This window comes from Muscardinus avellanarius (assembly GCF_963383645.1).
Source record: "Muscardinus avellanarius genome assembly, chromosome: 13".
In the NCBI taxonomy this organism is placed as follows: domain Eukaryota; kingdom Metazoa; phylum Chordata; class Mammalia; order Rodentia; family Gliridae; genus Muscardinus; species Muscardinus avellanarius.
In genome coordinates, this window is record NC_137799.1 from 37,044,678 (window position 1) to 37,068,050 (window position 23,373).

The window sequence follows — 23,373 nt, forward strand, 5'->3', positions numbered from 1 at the left end:
GCCTCACATAAGCCATTTGCCCGCTGTGCAGTATAGAAAGGTGTTTTCAAGTATTTAGCCACAGGTTTTCACATCCGTCACAAGGTTGGCATTCAGTAAGGAAAAACTTCTTTCTCACTCTAATGTTCAATTGCAAATGCACCCCACCTGTTCATAAAGAACACTAAGGAATATGTTTGTTGCCTGGGATGGTTTTGAAACTTGAAATTTTACTATTGTCTTTTTTGATCATTAAAAAAAATGTGAATAAAAAGTGAACTGAAAGGAATCTCTCTTTTTTTTTTTGATATCTGGCAGAGCTCTGTCCTCAGTCTATTTTTTTTTTTTTTTTTTTTAGGGGAAAATTGTGGCTTTGTTCTTGTAATCAGTTTGGCAGCTTAAATCTTACAGTTCTTAAAATTTAATGGAGGGTCAATAAAGAGTGATTTTCTGTAGTTTTTGCTGAAAGCTAAGATCGCATTTGTAATAAAATATTTTATGATACTTCCAAACCAGGTAGATGAGTCGCTTTTTGTTCTTGTTTCTCATTATAACATGCACCTGAAGCGCCACACAGCAAGGCACTGTCTGGGCTCCTGGGGTAAGTCACTGCCATTATCCCATTGTCTGTGGAGATCTGCCAGCTTGAGGGCTTCTTAGTTCTTAAGTAATAACCAGACTGAACCTCTGTGACTAAAGAAAAACTTCACATTAATCATATTTTATAAAGTTTTCAACTACAACCACTAGTTAACCTAGAACCTTAGTGCATAAAGAACTGAACCACAAAAGAGTTTTGCGCCAGCTGTTTGCCTCTCCGTCTCCCCTATGGAGACAGCCGGTGGAGCACGTCCAGTTCAAAGGCGCGGCCTTCACCTCCACCACTAGACGCCGCTGCGGCACTTGGGAATGATGGGCCCCGTCAAGTCTGCCAGCCTCCTCTTCCTCACTGGAAAGGAATGGAGAGAAGACATGAGCCAGTCATCCTGCACGCCAGTAGCCAACAGTTTGCTCCAGAAGCCTCTCACGTTTTTGTTAGTAAAGTCAGAAGTCTTGTTTTTTTTTTTAGTTATTATTTTATTTTATTTTTTGTTGTTTTTTGCATAACAATTTCTTTTATTTTTTATTTTTTAAATTTTTTATTTTTTATAAGTGGAACATATTGAGAGTGGTGTACATTTACATTGTGCTTCATGCCCTTCCCCCTCCCTTTCCCTTCCCCCCAATAGAGAGTGTCCAGGTTAATCATGTTGTATTTATGCTATTACACATATTTGTATGTAGCTCCTCCCTTGAACAACCTCAGCTTTCTTCCTCTCCTATCCTTCCGTTCAAGCTTTGCTGAGATTTCCCCTCCATCATCTGGAATCCCTCTGGTATTACCACTACTCCCTAGCTTGGGTATATTAGAGAAAACATATGTCCCTTCTCTTTCTGTGCTTGACTAACCTCACTTAACATAATGTTCTCTAGTTCCTTCCATCTTCTTGCAAATGCTATTATTTTATTTTTCTTTATAGCTGAATAGAATTCCATTGTGTGTATTTCCCATAATTTTGCAATCCATTCATCTGTTGATGGAGATCTAGGTTGGTTCCGTAGTTTGGCTATTACAAACTGTGCTGCTATGAACATGGGTATGCCTATGTTAACGTAGTTCTCTGATTTCAACCCCTTTGGAAAGATACCCAGGAGTGGTATAGCCGGATCAAATGGTGGATCTATTCCCAGTTTTCTAAGGAATCTCCATACTGATCTCCATAGTGGCTAAACTACTTTGCTCTCTCACCAACAGTGTAAAAGAGTTCCTCTTTCCCCACATCCTCGCCAGCAATTGTTGCTGTTTGATTTCTTTATATTTGCCACTCTGATTGGGGTTAGATGGAATCTCAGAAAACTATTCCATTTACTATAACCTCCAAACCAATAAAATACCTAGGAATAAACCTAACCAAAGATGTAAAAGACCTCTACAGAGAAAACTACAAAACATTAAAGAAAGAAATTGAAGAAGACCTTGGAATGGAAAGATCTCCCTTGCTCATGGGTAGGCAGAATTAATATAATCAAAATGGCCATTCTGCCAAAAGTGATCTATAGATTCAATGCAGTCCCCATTAAAATACCAACAACATTTCTCATAGACCTGGAAAAATCAGTTATGAATTTTGTATGGAGGAAGAAAAGACCCAGAATAGCCAAAGCAATTCTCAGCAACAAGAACCAGGCAGGAGGCATCACAATCCTGGACTTCAAATTATACTATAGAGCAATAGTAGTAAAAACAGCATGGTATTGGCACAACAACAGGCAGACTGACCAGTGGAACAGAATAGAAGATACAGAAACAAACCCACACATCAATAGTCAACTGATCTTTGACAAAGGGGCCAAACTCATATGCTGGAGAAAAGACAGCCTTTTCAACAAATGGTGCTGGGAGAACTGGCTATCCATTTGTAGAAAGTTGGATCTGAATCCTTACTTCTCACCATGTACAAGAATCAACTCAAAATGGATCAAAGACTTAGAAATTAGACCTGAGACTGTGAAGTTATTTGAGAAAGGCATAGGATCTACACGTCAACATATAGGTACAGGGAATAACTTTCTCAAGACTTCCAAAGCGCAGGAAATTAAAGCAAGAATTAATAAGTGGGATCTCTTCAAACTAAAAAGTTTATTCTCATCAAAGGAAACCATAAAGAACCTAAAGAGGAAGCCTACAGAATGTGAAAAGATCTTTACCATCCACCACTCTGATAGGGGGCTAATATCCAGAATATACAAAGAGCTCAAAAGACTCTACACTAGCAAAACAAACAACCCAATCAAGAAATGGGCAACTGAAATGAATAGACATTTCACAAAAGAAGAGAAGTCTTGTTTTTAAAGGACAGTGCAAGTTGTGTTAACGGCCCTCCAGGTTGTCCGTGTGTACTGCTGAGCGTCTGTGGTGGCGTAGCACGTTCATAAATTCTTTCTAAATGGCTGGCCGCTTGGCCCACACCACCCAGCTCCACTGTTTTCCCTTTGCCTAGAGGCCCCACAGTTGAAGACTTTTTCTTGTTTTCTTTTTTGTTTGCCCTAGTTCAGGTAAGAGGTAACTAAGGTCAATCTTGAACCTGGTGGGAATATTTCCCTCAGCTCTTTCTGGGAGTTGCTGGCCCTCCTGCCTGTGTAAATGATAGTTTCCACCCTGAAGGTTACCTGCAGTATATGTCCTCCGTGTCTAACAGTGACATATTCCCAGGAGCAAGACAATTTATATTCAAACATGTACCCATGAAATGTTCCTAATTAGGAAAGTTCTAGCCAGAAAGTTAAAGATAGTAGCTTAGCCGGGTGTGGTGGTGCATGCTTGTAATCCCCGCACTTGGGAGGCTGAGACAGGAGGATCGCGCAGGTTCGAAGCCAGCCTTAAGAGACCCTGTTTCCAAATAAAATATAAAATAGGTCTGGGAGTGTAGTCCAGAGGTAGAAGGCCCCTGGGTTCCATCCCCAGTATGACCACCAAAAAAAAAAAAAAAAAGATAGTAGCTTATAGAATGCCAGATTGAAGGGGCAAAGGGGGCTACTTTGTCATAACAAGGGAGAATGTTGATGTACAGTGTTGACAGAAGATGGAGAGCAAGCATCAAATGATCAGCCACAAGAGAAAAAAAGGTTAAGGAAATGTGCAGAGCCAGTAGGTGGCAGTCAAGGGGCCTGCTAACATGGCCCATAAGAAGCTATTACCCAGGGGAAAGAAGTCTGTATCTTTAGATGTTCTTTAGTTCCCAAGCTGAGACTGTAGACTTGCAGCCAAGAGATCAATGCCTATGCACTGCAAGAACCAGGTTGTGCATGACCCAGAGCCTATAAAGTAGACCCACAGGGGAGGTGTGTGTTGCTCAAGCCTGGCTGGGAGCTGGGGTGCGGGGCATGCATATAGGGGCCCAGTGTGGGGTCTAGGGTTCAGCCCGTCTGAGCCCCTCCTCACCCATACAAATCAAGATCGAAGATCTCCTTGGGAGGAGACACTGTCCAGCCCAAGTCCTGAAGGTGACGAGAGTGACAGCTTGAGGGAGAGGGTTGGGGGAACCAAAACCTGAAGAGAGGAGGTTTGTGCAAAGTGAGCAAAGGGTCCATGAACCAACCCCCTAAGCATCTCCAGGTTACCCCCACAAGCACACACAGCAACGCAGCCCTGCCTCACTCCATCCCTCATGGGAGCAGGATTTGGCAGTGTTCTTGTTTTTGCCATCCTCATTTTACAGATGAGGAAAGTATGGCAAAGAGGGTCCATTTCTTCCTGAAATTTTTAATGCTAGTATGAGACAGAGCCAAGGCTGTGACTCATCTGGAGCTTCGGTCCATCACCTCCCTTGGTACAATTTGGCCTCATCTACATAGGGTTTACATATCCCACTCTCAGCTGATCCTCACAGGGAGGACTGGCTTCCTTCCCCTGGAGAAGAGAAGAGAACCACAGTCCCTGGAGCCATCAGCAGAGCCAGGACTGGAACCCCAGCCCCTAGCCACCGCGGAGGGCACAGAAAGGGACCTGTGTGCTTTTTTCCATTTCTTGCCTTCCTGTACACACTGGGCTGGACTGTGTATATATTCGCCAAGTACTGGCTTTACAGGGACTAGATGAGGAGAGGAGAGGGTCCCATTTACTCAGGCAATAGATTTCCTCCATTTTAAAGATGAGGCCAAGCCAGGTGTGGTGGCACATGCTTGTAATCCCAGCATTTGGGAGGCTGAGACCAGAGGATCCAGGTTCATGGCTAGCCTCAGCTGCCTAGTAAGGTCCTGTTTCAAAAATAAAAAATAGGTTTAGGGGTGTAGCTCTAGGTAGAATGCCCCTGGGTTCAATCCTCATTACTGAAAAAAAAAGATGAGTCCAAGAAGGGAAGTGATTTGCCTTGAATAAGTGACAACTGAGAGGCGCCAGGTCTCTCATTATCCTCCGGTTCAGTCTGCTTGTTAACTCTAAGCTCTGTCATCACAACAGCCAGAGACTGGACAGGCAGAGCCAGAGGGGATCTCGAGTTGTTGGAACCTCCCTCCCTCTGCTGCTCGAACTCCCACTTCTGGCCAATGAAACTTCCCCTGCATGTCTTTGGGAAATACTTTGTATTCCTTTATGTAATTCAGCAACATCTACCCAGTGCTCCTTTTTGCCAAGCACAAGAATCAGGGATAAAAATACAGCATAAAAAGGGCCAAGATGTAAACAATAATTTTGATAAAATACAACAGGTACCCTGGCAGACCTCTGTGATGTGTGAGAGGCGCTTGGATGGTCAGTTCTTCCCAGGATGAACAGGTAACAGGTCAGCTGGATGGTAAGGGCTGAAGCGGGGCAGGGTTAGGAACGATGGCCCTCTAATGGGAAGCTTGCTCCCGAGTTACTCTAGCGCCCTCCAGATACCTGGTCCGGCAAGAGGCTGTCTTGTCAGGATGTCATGAGATGAGTCTTCTGATGGGATGTTCTCTTGACAGAGAGCAAAGGCTCTGGAACCAGGCTGCTGGTTCAAATCCCAGCTCTACCCACCACCCACCAGTAACTTCCTATTTCTGCAGACCTGATTCCTTCATGTAAAACGGGGATAACAATAGCACACAGGTGGGGAGGATGACGGAGTATGTAAGATGGAAAGTGTTCAGAGGAGCGCCTGGCAGCGCTGTTACTGTCAAGGGACGTGGGAGGCTGAGGAGGTCGCAGGAGCCCTGGTTGAATGTGCTGGGGCCCCACCCGAGGCCGGCAGTGGGATGGGGGACTGACTGGCAGGTGTCAGGGACAGCATGTAAGGAAAGGCCTAGACTTCTAGCTGGGTGGTTGTGGGGAAAATAGTGAACCTGAGATGGTGTGGGGGAAATACAAAGGCATCACTCTGAGATCCAATGGTCCCACTTCTGGATGTTTACCCCAAAGATTCAAAGCCAATTTGCCAAAGAGATGTGTGCATGCCTATGCTCATGCAGCACTGGTCACATCCACCAAGGAACAGAATCGGCCAAAGTGTGTGTCAACAGCTGAGTGCTTAAAAAAAAAAAAGAATGTGGGCTATATTCAAAACACTACTTAGCCCTTAAAAAGATGGAAAATGCTGTTATTTGCCACAACATGGATGAGGTTGGAGGACATGTTAAGTGAAATAAGCCAGGCACACAAGGACAAATTATTATATGTTCTCACACATATGCAGAATCTATTCAAAACAATTGAATTCATAGGAACGGAGACTAGGGGGTGGTTAGAGAGGTGGGATGGAGGAGTAGTGGCTAAAGGGCACAAAATCACAGGAGAAATCGGGTGATTTCTTTATCCTTGTTTTGAGACCTGTTGTATAGCATGGTGAGTATACTTACTAACAGTGTATATTTCAAAATTGCTAAGAAAGTAAATTTAAATGTTTTCATCACAAGTATTTGAGATGATGGATATCACCTCAAATGGACTAGCTCGATTTCATTATTCTACATTGTATTCACAAATCATAAAGCTGATTTGGGTGCACTGTGTGGGGTGCCTGTTAGAAAGGGCCTCCTTGAGAATATGATAAAACAATGACTTTCCCAGGTAAAAATGTTACTCCCTCACCACACCCCACCCCACCGGCTTAACATGGAGGCTGCAATTCAGATTGGTGGAAAGAGCTCCAGAGGCAGATTCCGCGGACTGAGAGCTAAGGCTATAAATAGTGTGCTGGAAGTCATCTGAGGCACTGCTGTGGGGAAACGGATATGGGGATCCACAGCTCAGCTCCTTCCTGACACCCACTGTACCCTAGAGCCCTGCACCCCCACGCAACACTGCAGCTGCTGAGAGCTTAGTGCCTGGGGGAGGGAGGAGCCCGGGAGAACCAAAGATGCACCAGTCAGGAGGGCCCCAGAGACGCCACCTGTCTACAGAGGCACTGGGGGCCGTGGAGACTGAGTGTCCCCCAACGAGGAGCCCACTGCCTCCCAGGCAGGCAAGCCCAAGCCCCACGGAGGCCCTGGCCCGGGCCAAGAGTCAGCATCCAGGCAGGCCAAATGGGCCCTGCTCCCTTCCCCATCTGTGTTCCCGTGGTCGCCGGGCTGCAGTGCAGCTCTGCTGACCACCACAGTCCTGGGGAGGACAGGGAGGCTTTTAGGATAAAAGTACCCGGTTTGACAACATGAAGTTTCTGCTCTAACACAGCCCTGAGAACAGGAGGAAAATACTGTGCTGGAAAGACAGGGTTTCCGTATTTCAAGAGGAAGCCAAGGAAGCATCAGAATCAGAAGTGTTTCTCTTATGAAAATGAGCCAGTGGGCTCAAACTTGCTTCCAGCATTCGGGAGGCTGAGACCGGAGGATCTTGGTTCGCGGACAGCCTAAACTACTTAGTGAGGCCCTCTGCAACTTAGTGAGACCCAGTTTCAAATTAAAGAATAAAAAATAGGGAAGAGGGTGTAGCTCGGAGGTCGAATGCCTCTGGGTTCCATACTCAGAACTGCAAAAGAAAAAAAAATGTGCATCATCAACTAGCACTTTGGTTGTGTGTGTGTGTGGGGGGGGGGTACTGGGGTTCCTGGAAACCCTTCTACCTCCGGGATACACTCCCAGACCTTTTTTTTTTTTTTTTAATTTGGAAACAGGGTCTCTTAAGCCAGCGCAGCTGGCTTCGAACCTGTGCGATCCTCCTGTCTCTGCCTCCCAAGCGCGGGATTACAAGCGTGCGCCTCCACGCCTGGGATCAACTAGCACTTTGAAGGTGACCTGTAATCACCGACCATCCTGCTCTGGTTCTTTCTGTGGGAACCCCAAGGGAGCAGCTACACACAGTTCCCTGGGGGAACCCAGAGGCCCATTTTTATCACCTGGCATCTCCATCTGGGATGTTCCCACTTCCCACCTGTTTTCATCACGAAAGTCCTAAACTTGGCATTAAAGGCCTTAGGCCCCCACCTCCCCAACAGGCGCCCGGCTCTTCCTGTGGACACCTCACACACCGCCACACTGTTACCTCTGAGGCCCTTCCTTCTCTATGAACCCTCTTTTACCTTCTAGATCTAACTCCCCACAACAACCCCTTTAGCTCTTCCCATCCCTGCCCTCCTGTACACTGGGTCCCGCCCCTAGTACTGTCCTAACTCTTCCTAGAGCCCTGTGGGGCAGGCCTCCATGCAACCTTGCTCTTCCTTTCAAGGCTGGCCAGCCCCCCGCCCTCGGACACTGCACTGCGCTGACTCTGGCCTCAGGAATCCCTTCCTCTCTTTATTTGGATGAACACTGCAGGCATTCTTGAATTTTTAGGCACCGTTGAGTCTTTTTCCCCTAAAAGGTTGTAAAGTTTATGGAATCAGAGAATTCGTTTTTTTGCTACCCCTTAGGTCACCAGGCACAGTTCTGGGCACACCAAAGTCACTCTAAAATGCTCACGATAACTGACATGGCGTGGCTGACACTCCCAACTCACACTGGGCCTTAGTTTCTTGAGAAGGGAATTGGAGGGCTGGGCCCTCATCCCTCAGGCTCCAGGATTCCAGACTCCCAAAGTAGCTTCTGAGGGCCTTGCAATGGCACTCAGGCCCAAGTTTTGTTTTGGACTCTCAGACTCTTGGGACTGAGAGAGTTCTCAAAGCCCTGTGTTTTGCCTGGTGATTCTGGTGCCCCCCACTCCCGCGGCACCCCGACCTCTGCTTGTCTGCAACCTCTGCTCTCAGACAGATAAAGATCTCTAGACCATTACGCCATGGTCAGAGGTGAGTTAGAGAAAGGTGCTGAGAGGTATGAAAGAAGCTTAATCTACAGCTAAGAGGGGAATAAATGTGAGATTATTGCTACCAAAATACGACTCAAGGCTTTTTTTTTTTTTTTTTTTTTTTTTGGTTGGTTGGTAGTGGAGATTGAACCCAGGAGCATTCTACCTCTGAGCTACACCCTGAGGGGGTTTCTACCTCCGAGGTATACTTCTAGACCTATTTTATATATTTTTTGGTAACAGGGTCTCACTAGGTTGCTGAGAACCTCACTAAGTACCTAGGCTGGCTTTGAACTTGTGCGATCCTCCTGTCTCAGCTTCCCTGGCACAGAGATTACAAGCGTGTACACCACCACGCCTGGCTCTTTTACTTTTATTTTAAAACAAGGTCTCACCAGGTTGCTGAGAGTCTCTGTAAGTGGCTGAGGCTAGTCTCAAACCTGCAACCCGCTCTCAGCCTCCTAAGTCCTGGGGTTACAGACATGCATTACAGCGCCCAGCAAAGACCCAAGGCTTCGAAGTGCCAGGTCACAGCTGGGAATCCAGTGTTCTGATCGCTGGCCTTCTTTGATCATTTAGCTTACTTGTCACCTCTGTAATATGATAATTATTATAATGCTTAGTTATTTGTGTTTCTTCTTATTTTATGTCAAAGAAGGGCATCTCAGATAAGCCAAGACACCAGACCTGAGGCTCTAGAAAAAGTAACAACTGGAGTGGGTAATAAACGAAGAGCCTTTGGGCTGTGATTTACTTAAGAGCAGGAACCTGTAGCTTCAACACTTCGTGCCTTATAGCACTTGGACAAATGTTCCTGGAGAGGAGTAAAGCCATCTGAGGCGTGTGTGGGTGTGAGTGCGTGAGCGATGTTTGCCTGCACATATGGAGTTTGTGAGTGCCCAGGTGCATGCGCACCTACCCTCAGCTCTGTCCGTGTGCTAACCTAGCCTCAGATAGGCACCAGGAGGCAGCATACCTGGACTGTGACTTGTGCCTTAGGGTTAGGCTCATTGCATTTTATTTGAGGCTTGGAAACTAGACTGAACCTTGTGTAGAGCAGGTGTGAATTTGATGGAAAACTCACTAAAGACGCTGTCCTTTATTTATTTTATTTTATTTTTTATTTTTTGGTGGTACTGGGGTTCCTGGAAGCCCTTCTACCTCCGGGCTACACTCCCAGACCTATTTTTACATTTTTATTTGGAAACAGGGTCTCCTAAGCCAGCACGCGCGGCTGGCTTCGAACCTGTGCGATCCTCCTGTCTCTGCCTCCCAAGCACGGGGGTTACAAGCGTGCGCCACCACACCCGGCAAAGATGCTGTCCTTTAAAACAAGTATTTATTTCACATACTGCAGAAAGAAGTTTTCAAAAAACTTCCTTCTTTTCTGTAGTAATAAGGTAACTTGATTTTTCTTTTCTCTACAATGGTTTTAGGAAACTCGTGGCTGAATGTAATGATCAGTGATGCTAACGGTGCAGACTCAAGGTGTGTTTTGTATTTTTTTCTCTTATTTTCCTACAGCCTTGTCAGTCAAGCTCCATTTATTATACACCATATCAAGTTCTTTTTTTAGGCAACTACCAGGAACACACACAATACATAACTACACAGAGAATGTGTGAATAATTGGCCTCTAGTGTTGAGAGATGGGTTTAGCTTGTCATTCATTTGACTTATTTATCTATCTGGTGTACGCTCATCAAGAAATTCAGTGGGAGCTGGGCGTGGTGGCACATGCCTGTAATCCCAGTACTTGGGAAGCAAAGACAGGAGGATCGTAGGTTTGAAGCCAGCCTCAGCAACTTAGTGAGACTCTTAGCAACTTAATCAGACCTCTGTTTCAAAATAAAAAATAGGCCAAACATGGTAGCACATGCTTGTAATCCCAGCGCTTGGGAGGCTGAGACAGGAGGATCGCACAGGTTCAAAGCCAGCCTCAGCTACTGAGTAGCTGAGCCTCTCAACAATTGAGTGAGACCCTGTTTCCAAATAAAGTGTAAAATAGGTCTGGGAGTATAGCCCAGAGGTAGAAAAGACCCTGGGTTCCAACCCCAGTACCACAAAAAATAATAATAAAAAATAAAGTAATAAAAATAAAAATAAAAGTAAAATAATAAAAGCCGGGGGTGTCCTTGGAGGTAGAATGCCCCTGAGTTCAATCACTAGTACCATAAAAAAATATAAAAAGAACACTGTGACATTTTCTTTAGAGAAAAACATCAGATTATGTCTTTAAACGAGACTACACAAATATAATCTGCTTCTACTTTACTATGAAGTTGGTGTTTCAACTTGAAAGCAGTGTGCAGCCGCCTCAGCTCAAGCTTTATAGTGGTGTCAGTTGATAGCTTTGGAATTCAAAGTGAAAGCTAAAGGGTGTGAGCTGGAGTGGATGCCAAGACTCCAGAGAAGGGTATGTGTTAAAGGAGAAGCCCTGGTGAGCCTGTGCCCTCCCAAGCGGCACCGTGTCCCGGGCCCTGCCAGTGCTGAGCCTGCTGCCCGGGAAGAGGACTCAGCTCCAGCCCCAGTGGCAGGGAGCTCGTGGAGGAGGAGACCAGGCACAAGCATGGAGGGTAGGAAGCCGTGATGAAGGTGAAGGCAGGAGCCTGGCTGGGAAGACTCCCAGAGAGGGCTGAGCAGGATTCGCACTGACATCCCTGCAGGGTGGAGGGAAGGCTAGCGGGTGAGCAGGGCGGAGCGCGAGGTCCACTCACCAAGGTCATTGTTGTTCATCATGGCGTTGGATGCCCGCAGCCGGGGCCCCTGCTGGGTGAAGTGGTAGCCGAACTTGAGAAGCGTGGTGTTTTTTTCCAACATGTTCACGATCTCCATTTCTACTTTGTTGCCCAGGGGCTGGCTCTTTGGGTTAAAAAAAAAAAAAGAGTAAAAATGATAATTACCTCTCCTTCCATGTGTGCCAAGCCTAAACCACCTCTACAGACAGAAGCCCTGAGGGGTGGGTGGGAATTTTAGTCCCTTCTGCAAGAGGGAGGAATGGGAGCCTAGAGAAGCTGAAGGGTTGCAGGGTCAGGGAGCAATTCCAACCCAGGTCTGCTGGATGCCCAGAACAGCTCTTCCCACAGCCCCACCAAGGCCCCTCCCTGCACAGCGCCTCCTGGGGGATGTTGGAGCAGGGAGCACCTCCAAGTCGCCCAGTCCCGAGAGATGTTTAGAATCCCGTTGGCCAGGCTCTACTCCTGCTGGTCACTGCAGGGTCTCTACTCCCCAAGCTGATTTTTAAAACTCCCCAGGTAATTGCAATATACAAACAAGTTTGACAGCCAGAAACTTAAGGCTCATCTCTTCAATTTATGATTGAAGAGCTTGAGGCCCAGAAAAGGGACAAGATTTGCCCAAGGAAAGACAGTAAATTGAGAATACCAGAGTTAGCTTTCTAACACCTCATTCTAATGGTATCGGTTCCCTGCCCCCAAGTCTATACTGACCATCTGACAATGAGGACAAGCAAACAAGACACAAAACGAAACAACGACCTAGTAATACGGTGTTGAGAGAATATGGTGCAGGTGTCCATCACAGTCTTGTTTATAGTAGTGGGAGGGAAGAGGAAATAAGCACTCATTAAAATGGAGTTAATAAAGAAGGGGGAAGGTGAGTTAGCGATAGTTCAGTTTTGCAGTAGAATGTGGACAGCTATGAAGTGAGGGTACAAATTTTGGGTAACAGACATGGCAAGGCATGAAACTATTGAGTAGAGGAAGAACCTTGGCCACAAATCAGGTTGGTTTTATTTAAAGTTACTTATATTTTCCATACACACACACACACACACACACACACACACACATAATACATAGGAAAATCTCGGAAGTATCTGGATGGTGATAGAATTTGAAGGAGTTTGGATTTCTTCTTTATCTCGTATTGTTTTAAAATTTCTGTTACCAGGTATAATAAAACAACTGAAAGCTAGCATTTTATTTGCTGGCTAAAGACTGAATGCTGCCGCCCCCTCCCGCCCCCCCGATATTAGGAACAAGACAAAATGTTTGCTTTCACCAACATTGTTCTGGAGTCCCTAGTCAGAACAATTAAGCAAGAAAAAAAGAATAATAAAAAATTAAAGGTATCTAGACTGAAAAGAAGTTGTTTCTTTTTTTTTTTTTTTTTTTTTTTTTGTGTGTGTGTGTGTGTGTTTTGTTTTGGTACTGAGGGTGGAACCCAGTGGCTTTTCTACTTCCAGGTTACACTTCCAGACCTATTTTATACTTTATTTGGAAACAGGGTCTCACTAACTTGCTGAGAGCCTCACTAAGTAGCTGAGGTTGGATTCGAACCTGTGCAATCCTCCTTGTCTCAACCTCACAAGCGCTGGGATTACAAGCGTGCGCCACCATGCCTGGCTTGAAAAGAAGTTTTACAGATCATATAATATTGCACTTTTAAAGGAAGCCAAGTATAGTGGTGCACACCTGTAATACCAGTACTTGAGGGGTTGAGATAGGAGGATTGAAGGTTCAAGTCCAGCATTCAGTAACTTAGCAAGACCTTGTTTCAAATTAAAATAAAGCTGGTCATGGTGGCGCACGCTTGTAACCCCAGTGCTTGGGAGGCTGAGACAGGAGGATCAAAAGTTCAAAGCCATCCTCAGCAACTTAGTGAGGCTCTCAGCAACTTAGCGAGAACTTGTTTCCTAACAAAAAATAAAATAGGGCTGAGGGTATAGGCAGAGGTTGAAGGCCCCTGGGTTCCTCCTCCAGTACCATAAAAAACTAAGTTAAATTTAAAAAATAAAATAGGGCTAAAGGTATGGTTTGGAAGTAGAACACCCTTGGTTCGATCCCCAGTACTGCAAAATAAACAAGCAAACAAATAAAAATATATTTTTGAGGTGGCTGTGATGGATCCAGGCAGCTCTGCCATCTTCTTTTGGAGCCGTGGTGGCAGTTAAGGCAATAGTAAAGAATCCCTTCCACCAGACTTTTAGTGGAGTTAAGGTCCAGTCTTTTACCCACACTGAGTCCCATGGCTGGAACAGGCAGACAGGAGAGAAAAGAATATAAAACAGGACTGGGGGAGTGGCTCAGAGGTTGAACAACCCTGGATTCAATCACCAGTACCATAAAAATAAATAAGTAATAAAGGATAAAATTGACTGCAAATTCACCCCCTCTCCTCAGGTCTTTCCTGATCCTGACCCTTGGAAATGACCCCCTTCATCCCACACGCAGGAGACACACTGGATGTTCTTCTCTGCACCCAGCACTGTCCCTCTGCCTTATTTCGGTCTCTACAACCAGATTTGGCTGCCCAGTATAGTAGCAACTAGTCACATGTGGCTAAGTCTCAGCATTTATAATAAAACATAAAACGTAGTTCCTCTGTTGTATGAGCAGGTGCTCAATGGCCACAGCCAAGAATAACTTGGTAAGTTTTCTTCCTCTTTTATTTTGAAAAGCTTGTGAAGCATTGACACTAATTCTTTGTTTAATAGTAAATAAAATCCAACGATGAAGCCCAATGCGGGATGGCCGTAGCCTGGCAGCCACCATACCACTCATCACAGACAGCACATCTCCATCACCACAGGGATGCATGCTGCTGTGGCTGGTGAGTCCCCGACAGCACGTGGTGCCCAGGGGGACTAAACTGCATGGGAGAGCTAGGAGCACACACAGCAACGCGGAAGGGCCAGAGGATGAGGACAAGCATCGGGAAGGATGAGCGTGAACTGCGGTTGAGACCCTTGACGGAGGCCTCCCGGATACTGTCATTCACCAGAGATCATCTGCTTTCGAGCTGGGCTGGGAGAGCCGACCCAGGCAGGTGGGGACATTGGCAGGGCTCCTGAGGATGCTGGGAGGAGCTTGGGCCAGTCTCTGGGCCCTGGTGAGGGTGGCCTGGCAGATGGTATAGTGACCATCTGAGGCCCCAAGAAGGAACCGGCAGTTCCCTGGGCCCACCCCAGCCAGCAGGAAGCCTTGAGGTCACCTGCTGGAGCCAAGGGCCACAGGGTTCTACAGACTGTCTCTGTGCAGCTCTGTCCAGACATACACAGCCCCTTGACACGGATCACCCCCATTTCACCTGCCTATCTCCTGGGAGGCAAGCAGGGCCAGCCAGAGCCAGCCTCTCCACCTTAGATTAAGCCAGGCCCAGGAAGCTGGTCCATGAGCCCTCAGTGGATTAAGGTCAGACCTAAGGTTTTACCTCAGCTTGTGGCTGAGAGAGCTGCAGAGGATCCCTAGGCCCCAGATTCTCAAGTTAGTGTCCAGTATCCCTGGGATACATGCAGCCTGGGTGTATGTGAGAGGGTACAGGACTCTGTGATACCAGATAACCATGGCCAAGCTTCCTGTAGTGTTAACCCTAGAGCCCGTCCTCCCTTCCCCCTCCCCTCCCCCTCCCCCTCCTCCTTCATGTATGTAGTTCTGCAGATTGAACCCAGGGGCATTGTGCCTCTGAGCTACACCCTGGCCCTTTTTTTATCTTTTATTTTGAAACAGGATCTTGCTAAATTGCTGAGGCTGGCCTGGAATCTGAGCTCCTCCTGACTCAGCCTCCCAAGTACTGGGATAACCGGCATGCGCCACCATTTGGCTGAACTCTGTCATTCTTTTCATTGCTTCCTCCTATAGATGGTTACTTAGGTTGCTTCCATAAATTTTTTTTTTTTTTTTTTTTTTTTTTGGTGGTACTGGGGGCGGAACCCAGAGGCTTTCTACTTCCGGGCTATACTCCCAGACCCATTTTATATTTTATTTGGAAACAGGGTCTAAGTTGCTGAGAGCCTCACTCAGTAGCTGAGGCTGGCTTCGAACCTGCGCGATCCTCCTGTCTCAGCCTCCCAAGCGCGGGGATTACAAGCGTGCGCCACCACGCCCGGCTTAACTTTTGTGTGTGCGTGTGTTACAAATAGTGCAGCAGTGGACTCTAGAGGGAAGAGAGGGAGGATTCTGCAGTCTGGCTATAAAGATATGGGATCACTGGGATAAAAGATGGACGCACTTCAATTAAAACTGGGACTCCCCTGCTAAAAGTCTATAAAAGGTGTCAGTTTGACAGCTCATGTCCTCACCCCTGGCTGAGGGCTATCCATCTGGTGAGAAAATGAACTGCCTCCGGTGTTAGGAGCTGGGAGCTGGAGCTGGTGGCTCCAAGACCCTGTTCTGACCAAAGGATCCGGGGATACCAAGCAGCTGACTTTCTGTATTTGATGGGACAGTTCTGGCCATTTCTGTATGATCTAGGTGAGCTAGACAACTGGGAATACAACAGAAAGGAGACCTGAAGATTTTCTTGTCTAACGCTAGAGTCCCGAACCCTAGCTGCTACTAAACGTTCCCCTGTCTCTGAGCTGCCCAGGTGTTCTCTGCTTACACACATGCAGGGAGCTCGTCACCCTTTGAAGTATGCTCCGTTGTCTTCTGCTGGTTAAAAGGGGCATTCTAACCAAACTCCTGTGGCACAAATAACTATGACTCTTACTGCGGTGATTTAAAAATATGTCTGCAAAATTATTCAGTGCTCCTCCTTTCAGAAGGCGGAGTCTAATTCCCCTCCCCTTGAGCATGACTTGTGCTTAGTAACTCACTTCAAACAAATATGGCAAAAGAGACTTTGTATAACTTACAAGCCTGCGTCATAAAGGACATTGAAGGTTTTCTTCCTTCTCATCTGTGGATCGCTTGCTCTGGGAAAAGTTAGCTGGCCAAGTTGCCCCTGGATTTCTGACCCTCCAAAACTCTAAGCAAATGCATGTTTATTTTTTTTTTCTTGATACTGAGGATTGAACCCAGAACCTTGCACCCTAGAGGAAAGCAGTAAGTTACATCCCCAGTCTTTTTTCTTTTTCTTTCTTCTTTCTTCTTTCTTTCTTCTTTTCTTTCTTTCTTTCTTTCTTTCTTTCTTTCTTTCTTTCTTTCTTTCTTTCTTTCTTTCGTGGTACCAGGGGTAGAACCCAGGGGCTTTTCTATCACTGGGCTATACTTCCAGACCTATTTTATACTTTATTTGGAAACAGGGTCTCACTAAGTTGCTGAGAGCCTCACTAAGTAGCTGAGGCTGGCTTTGAACCTGTGCGATCCTCCTGTCTCAGCCTCCCAAGCACTGGGATTACAAGTGTGCACCACCACGCCCAGCTTTATTGTTTTAAGCCAATACTATCAGGTAATGTCACTAAATTTTGGGACAATTTGTTACACAGCTAAAGATAGCTGATACACTCACAGATAATACTGAGTAATAGAAGCCAGACACAAATCACCCAATCTGGAAAAAACCAATTTTCTTTAGCTGCCCTTCAAAATAAGTGCAGCTTCACTAACAGATCCTGGAGGGCAAAGTGGGATACCTGGCCTGTACCCTCCAGACAGTGCATATTTCCTTTCTGGGGAAGGAAACGGGGGGATGCTTTCAGGCCTCATCTGTTCTAAGGAGTGGGGACATAAAGGTCCTGGGGAGGTCTGCTGGAGGGCAGCTGGGTTAGAAGTTAGAAAGATGAATTGAGAAGGGCAGAGAAACAGCATTTGGACATGGCTTGGGATGGGTGGGGACCACAGATGCCAGGTTTGTAAGGAGTCTGCTCCCTGGGGGCTCACAGGGTCTGCCCTATCTATCTCTAAGTGCAACCCAGCTCTGCCGCTAACCTGAGCTATGACCTCGAGCAAGTTCTGATCATTTTCTGGTCCTCAGATTCCCTACCTGTAGAGAGAGCTGGGCTAGACATTTTCTTTTTCCTTTGTTTTGTGGGTGGGGGGATAACTGGAGATTGAACCCAGGGGCATTCTGCCTCCAAGATACACCCCTAGCCTTTTTAAAAATTTTTAAATTTTGAAACAGGGTCTCACTAAGTTGATGAAGGTCTCGCTAAGTTGCGGAAGCTGGTCTCAAACCTGTGGTTCTCCCATCTCAGCCTCCCAAATACTGAGATTACAGGTGTGTACCACGTCACCCACTGAGATAGACGGTTTCTCAGTGGCCTCAGGGTCTCTTCCCACCTTCTCCTGGTATTGGGGCTGCCTTGGGGGCAACAGAACCTTGCTTGGAGATGAGGAGAGAGTTGAATAAACAAACAGCCTCTGAATCCCAGTTCCGAAACTGCGGCGGAGCCAGCCTGCCGGGCTCCATGTCACTGCAGGCAGAACTCCCCAAGTCCCTTTCTTTGGCCGTATAAGGAGAAAGGAGGACAGAGTCTCTCTGACACAGGTCACAAACACAAGGATCCAGGCAAAAGCTCTGGTCTCCAAGGACCTCGGTGACTAATGGAGAATGAAGAATAAATCAAATGCCACTCACCACCTCCCCTTGTCTGTTCCCCTCCCTACCAGCCCGTCCCTCCCAAGACCCGCCTCTGTCCACACCCTGGCCTCTGCCAAGCCAGACCCCGGCAGGGAGATGCGGACAGGAGCCTCCCTACAGGCCCCTCCACTCGGGGGTCATATCCCCCTCTTGGCCCCCTACCCCAACCCCCTCCCAGCCAGCCAGGAGCCATCTTCCCAGAGTGCAGCCCGCAGCCCACTTCTCTCAGCCTCCACGCTTTGTCTGCCTTTCCTCCAGGGTAGGAGGGTTATGCATGAATGGGCCTGGGCTCTGCCCACCTCTCCTGTCCACAGGGTTCCCCGGACCACGAGCTTCCACTCCACCTTCTGAGATGCCCCCACCCTTGGGTTTCTCTCAGACTCTGCCTCCTTCAGGAAGCCATCCCTGATCCCTGCTCCTGACCAAGCCTGCTCCCTCCAACGACCTCGGCCTCTGTGTGTGGCTCGCTGGACTGCCCAGTGCCAGAGTCATTCCTGCTTCCATCTTTCCTTCCAACCAGAAGGGGATTCCTGGCAGGCAGAGCTGGAGCCTCCTCCACACACAGCCCAGCACAGCAGGGGAAAGGGATGGGTGAGTGAGGATGAGCCAGGCCCATGAGGATGAGCCAGGCCCATAGCTGTTTTTAAGAACCAGACAAGCCGGTACGTGGACTTTGGAGTCACACAGATCTGGGTTCCCATCTGTCTCTGGTTTCCCAATGGGCCAACCTTGGGCAGGGTAGACAGCATAGCCCACCTGGCCCAGTTTTCTTGTCCATCTACTCCGTGACTCTTTGGAAGAATTAAATGAGATGATGGATACAAAGCACCCAGTATGATTCCTGAGGGCCAGTGGCACCTGCTCAGTAAATAAACCTTTAGGGTTAGAATAATGTGTGAAGGCCCTGGACCCCTGTGGAACATTTTTTTTTTTTTTTTTGGTACTGGGGATTGAACCCTGGGGCATCCTACCTCTGAGCTATACCCCTGGCTCTACTTTATTCTGTATTTTAAAACAGGGTCTCACTAAATTGCTGAGGGCCTAAGTTGCTGAGGCTGGCCTCACATCTATCATCCTCTTGTCTCAGCCTCCCAAGTACTAGGATTATAGGCCTGTGCCTCCATACCTGGCCAAGAAATTTTAAAAGTTATCAGAGTTCACATCTGTATCTCCTTCGAAGCAAAGAATCTTATCATCCTCTTTTGACAAGTGAGGAAACTGAGGTTCAAGGAAGAGACTGTTCTTGGACCGGTGTTGACCCTGTCTTGGGCACTGGGGGATAGCAGCTGGGCAACACGGGCAGCCGATGACCCGAGGCCAGTGCTCCTGTCGTCCATGGCTAATATTCTGCCATGGGGTCGGGTTTCAGCTGTTCAGGCCTTTGTTCCATCTGTGCTGCCCATCCAGCCTCCAGTAAAGCACAGTCAGCACTGACCAAGCCAGGGGCAGGAGGGGGAGGGCAGTGTGGTGTAGCAGCCAGGCCTCCAGGTGGGGGGCGGGGGGGGCAGGTGGGAAATGCTAGGAGTCCCAGGCAGAGAGAATTCACGTGACAGGGATGCCACTGGCTCCTGTGGCCTTTTAATGTGAACTAGAAAAAAGTGCCCTCTGCAGAGACAAAGCCCCACACAGGCGCACAGCTCGGAGAGTGGACTGTGTGTTGCATTTTGCTCTGTCCCTCATTGTGCAGCGAACACTGTGCCAACCATCCAGGGCAACTGTGCTTCCCAAGCACCCCTGCAGGGCCAGGGCCTGGGCGCTGCGTAGAGATGACTCAGAAGTACTCTAGCTTCTGAGAGGTCCACAGGGAGCACAGAGGAGGGAGCACCTAACTCTGTCTAGACAGGGACTTGAAGAGATGAAAAGGCAGTGGCCCATTGGCTTTCAAAAAAAAAAAAGAGGCCTGATCCAATTTCCATAGTGTAAATGCTCCTCCACCCTCCTGCCCACGGGGTGATTTCAAGGCACCAATATGGCAGGTGCCATTGCTGAAGTGGAGCTGGAAGAGATGTGCACAGCAGGCTCCCGAGCTGGCTCCAGCTGCTCTGAAACACCACCGGCCAAACGACAGGCTTCAGCTGAGCCTGGAGCAGGAGGGTTTCTCCAGGCAGGGGAGGGGGCAGGCCTGGGAGGCACACCAGTGCGCAGAGGCAGGAACAGAAGTGAGGACGAATTAGGAAGTTTGGAAAGTGTTGTGATCAGCAAGAGGTGGCCAGAGTCTTCCAGAGGCCAGAGGCATTTTAGTTCTTAGCCTGGGTTTTGATTTGTTAATGTACATTTATGCTTTATATGTTTTTCTATCTGCCCAATTTTTTTTTTTTTTTTTGGTGCTACTGGGGATGGAACCCTGGTGCCTTCTACCTCCGGGCTACACTCCCAGACCTATTTTATATTTTATTTGGAACAGGGTCTCTTAAGCCAGCTGAGGCTGGCTTCGAACCTGCATGATCCTCCTGTCTCAGCCTCCTAAGCATGGAGATTACGAGTGTGTGCCACCATGTCTGGCTACACCACTTTTTATAATAAAAAATTTAAAAGGACTGATAATCTTACTTGGGTATAGCCACTGTTTATTATTTTAATGTAATTATCTTATGATACAACTATTCAGCCTCCAAGTTATATCTCCAGACCTTTTTATTTTGAAGCAATGTCTCACTAAGTTGCTGAGGCTGGCCTTGAAACTAGGATCCTCCTGTCTCAGCCTCATAAGCACTGAAATTACAGGTGTGTGCCACTGTGCCTGGCAAGAAGAAAACATTTTAATATTGGAAGCAAAGTGTGATGGTGGACCCAGCGTGGATCTTGGAGTCAGAGGTCTGGGTTCAAACCTTGCTTCCCAAGTGCTGACTCTCTGATCCTGAGAAAACTGCTTGTCTAAACCTCTCTGAGTCGGTTCCTCTTCTGCAAACGGAGGCTGATGATCCCAGTATCCTGCAGGGTCACGTGGATCAGAGCTGATGGTTGCAAGGCCACAGAGATGGCCCACAGTAGACCCTCAGCCATGCAACACACAGACCATTGTTGCTACCAACCTCCTCTCCGACAGGATTAAAGAGTGGTCCAAAGACAGATGACCGAACCACAGGCGTCAGAGAGAAGCAGTAACTCCATATGGATAAAGATGAACTAGAATTTTCCCAGAGTGTGACCTCAGGGTGGAGGAGACTAAAGGCCCCCTTGAGTGGGGGTGGCTAAAACAAGCAGGGTGTTTAGCCTGGTGGAGAAGAGCCCAGTGGTTTATGAGATCTGCAACCAGATATCCTGGGGGCAGCAGAGGATAGAACGAAGACCAGCAAGCAGGACTTTGGAAGGGAGCTGATTTGTACTGGGTATAAGGAAGGCCATTCTCAAAACTTAAGGGCGAAGGGGTGATGTCAGTAAGGAGCGGGCTCCCCATCACTGAGGCATGGCACACAGCATGAGGAAGGAAGGCAGCGGGCCGGAGGGTGTGGATGGGACACTCTGGAGACCCCTCCAGGGTTCTGGAGCTTCTATAGCCTGCGACCTCCGCTCTGTCCAGCAGCATCTGAGCATATGCGCCAAGGCAAGCAGTATGTCGTAAAGCACGGGAGAATGCCCCGCCTGTCTCTACCTGGTTGTCGATTTTCAGTTCCACCAGAGAAGTGTTGTGTGGAAGGGCTTCCACCAGGCGCAGGATCCCAGCTCCGGAGATGAAGTTGGATTCCACATTCAGCGTCTTCAACACCTTGTTGACCTTGAGCATTTCAGCCAGGGCCTTGACCGCAGGAGAAAAGTGAGGATACCTGTGAGTTGCCCTGGGCAAGGCTGGAGCTGCTCACGGGTGGCTGCACCAATCCCAAAGGGAACAGGGAACTCCCTTCATCAGGAGGGCTCCCTGTCTCTCCTCCCCTCCAACCTGCCGTGGCTCCCTCCCGAGTGTCCTTGCTGGGGGTTCTATTTGTCCACTTAGACAAACCTGCCCATCCCTCAAGGCCATTCTCAGTGCCTCTGCGGCCCCCCTCGTGACCTCTACAGAATCCACCATAACTCTCGCTTGGAACTTGCATTTCTGGGTTCACAGCTGTTTATACTCTGGCGTGTCTCTGCCAATTAGACTATATTCCTTTGGTGGTAAAAATGCACCTTACATCCCGTGCTACCCACAGTGCCCACACAGCGCCTGGCACGTCGTAGGCCCTCAGCGGGTGTTTGCTGGCTGAATGGGGGAAGCTCAGCCTCCCCAGTACCCTTGAGGCTTGCCTCTTCCCTGGCCCTGTTGAAGCGCCACAGGGCCAGTGCTTTGCCTGAGCACCAGAGAGCAGAAGAGGGAGCTGGGAGAGCTCCCTGTCGGCCAGAGGCCGGGCCAGCTGGAGGAGGAGAGCTCAGGTGGCCCTCCGCACGTTTCAGAGGGATCCTGCCAAGAGGGTAGATGACAATCAGAGCCTCTCAGGGAAATGAGGCGATTAGCAGTTGGTAGAAACGATGTGTCACGGGGGAAAGGAGACACCAGCCACTGAGAGGCCCCGGACGTGGCGATCAGTGGGCCTGTTGTCTGGAGTGACTCTGTGAGCCAGGAATGCCTGTCCAATTGTGTTGTCCCTGCTGGCTGAAACCCCATGAGAGGCTCAGCTCCCAGGAAACCTTCCATGCCAAAGCCGTTCCCTTCTGGGAGCTTTCACTGCCCCCCACTTCCTTGTACCCAAGGATGGCGTGACAGCTTCTTTACGGCCATGCCTGTGTGAGATGGCCGCCCCTCCTGAGGGGCCCTGTCTGTCCTTTCCGGGCTTCTGTAGCACCCCCGGTTTCCCAGGAAAGGCCTGACCAGCAAAGTATTTAATAACCAGTAGACAGGGGTATCAGGCCACTGAACTGCATTAACTCCTTGCATGCTGGGCCCCAGCAGAAGCCATAGGAGATGCTCCAGGGCAGGCAGCGAGACTGCGCAGAGCGCTGGTGGCCTGGCTTAGCAACTGGCCTGGAGGCATTTCAGTATTTCACAATAGGTTTGCAGGTACAATAACAGCTGTCAGTCTGGCAGATTCCATGCCCCAAAACATCCACAGCATTGAGCTGAGAGCCAGCATGAATGTGCCTGGCTTCTGATCCAGGACCCAGTAGTGTATGGGCCATGTAGCTTTGTCAGCTGCATCTCCATGGACAAACTCAGGGCCCGCTGAGGTTAGACAGTGGTCATCCATCCAGAGGTTCCCCACAACCTCAAGGGATCATGAGCTATTTCTGTCCTTTCCAAAATACTGAAGAAAATTGTTCTATCTATTTTAAAAATCAGAAAAGAACTGACTGCAACTAACTGGTTAACTGCCATCTCGAGTAAGCTAATTCCTGCCCTTTTTACTGGCTGCTAGCGTAGTAATTACACTGCACTGTTACCCTTTAGTTGTCTGCGCAGCCAAATGGATGAGTGTGTTCTTGAGAGTGGGAGCTGAGAC

The 23,373-nt window shown here is 48.1% G+C and overlaps 1 protein-coding gene across 2 annotated transcripts in view; it reads right to left on the reverse strand.

Moving 5' to 3' along the window:
• Positions 1-863: 863 nt before the first annotated feature.
• Positions 864-23,373, reverse strand: part of TMOD1 (tropomodulin 1) — a gene marked incomplete at both ends in the record, with an annotated part of 63,290 nt that continues 40,780 nt past the window's right edge. For both annotated transcript variants that reach the window (XM_080708512.1, XM_080708511.1), the window contains 3 exons: positions 864-928; positions 11,416-11,560; positions 21,555-21,698. In XM_080708512.1, coding sequence (XP_080564638.1) covers positions 864-928; positions 11,416-11,560; positions 21,555-21,698 — 354 coding nt within the window. The remainder of the gene's footprint in view (positions 929-11,415; positions 11,561-21,554; positions 21,699-23,373) is intronic.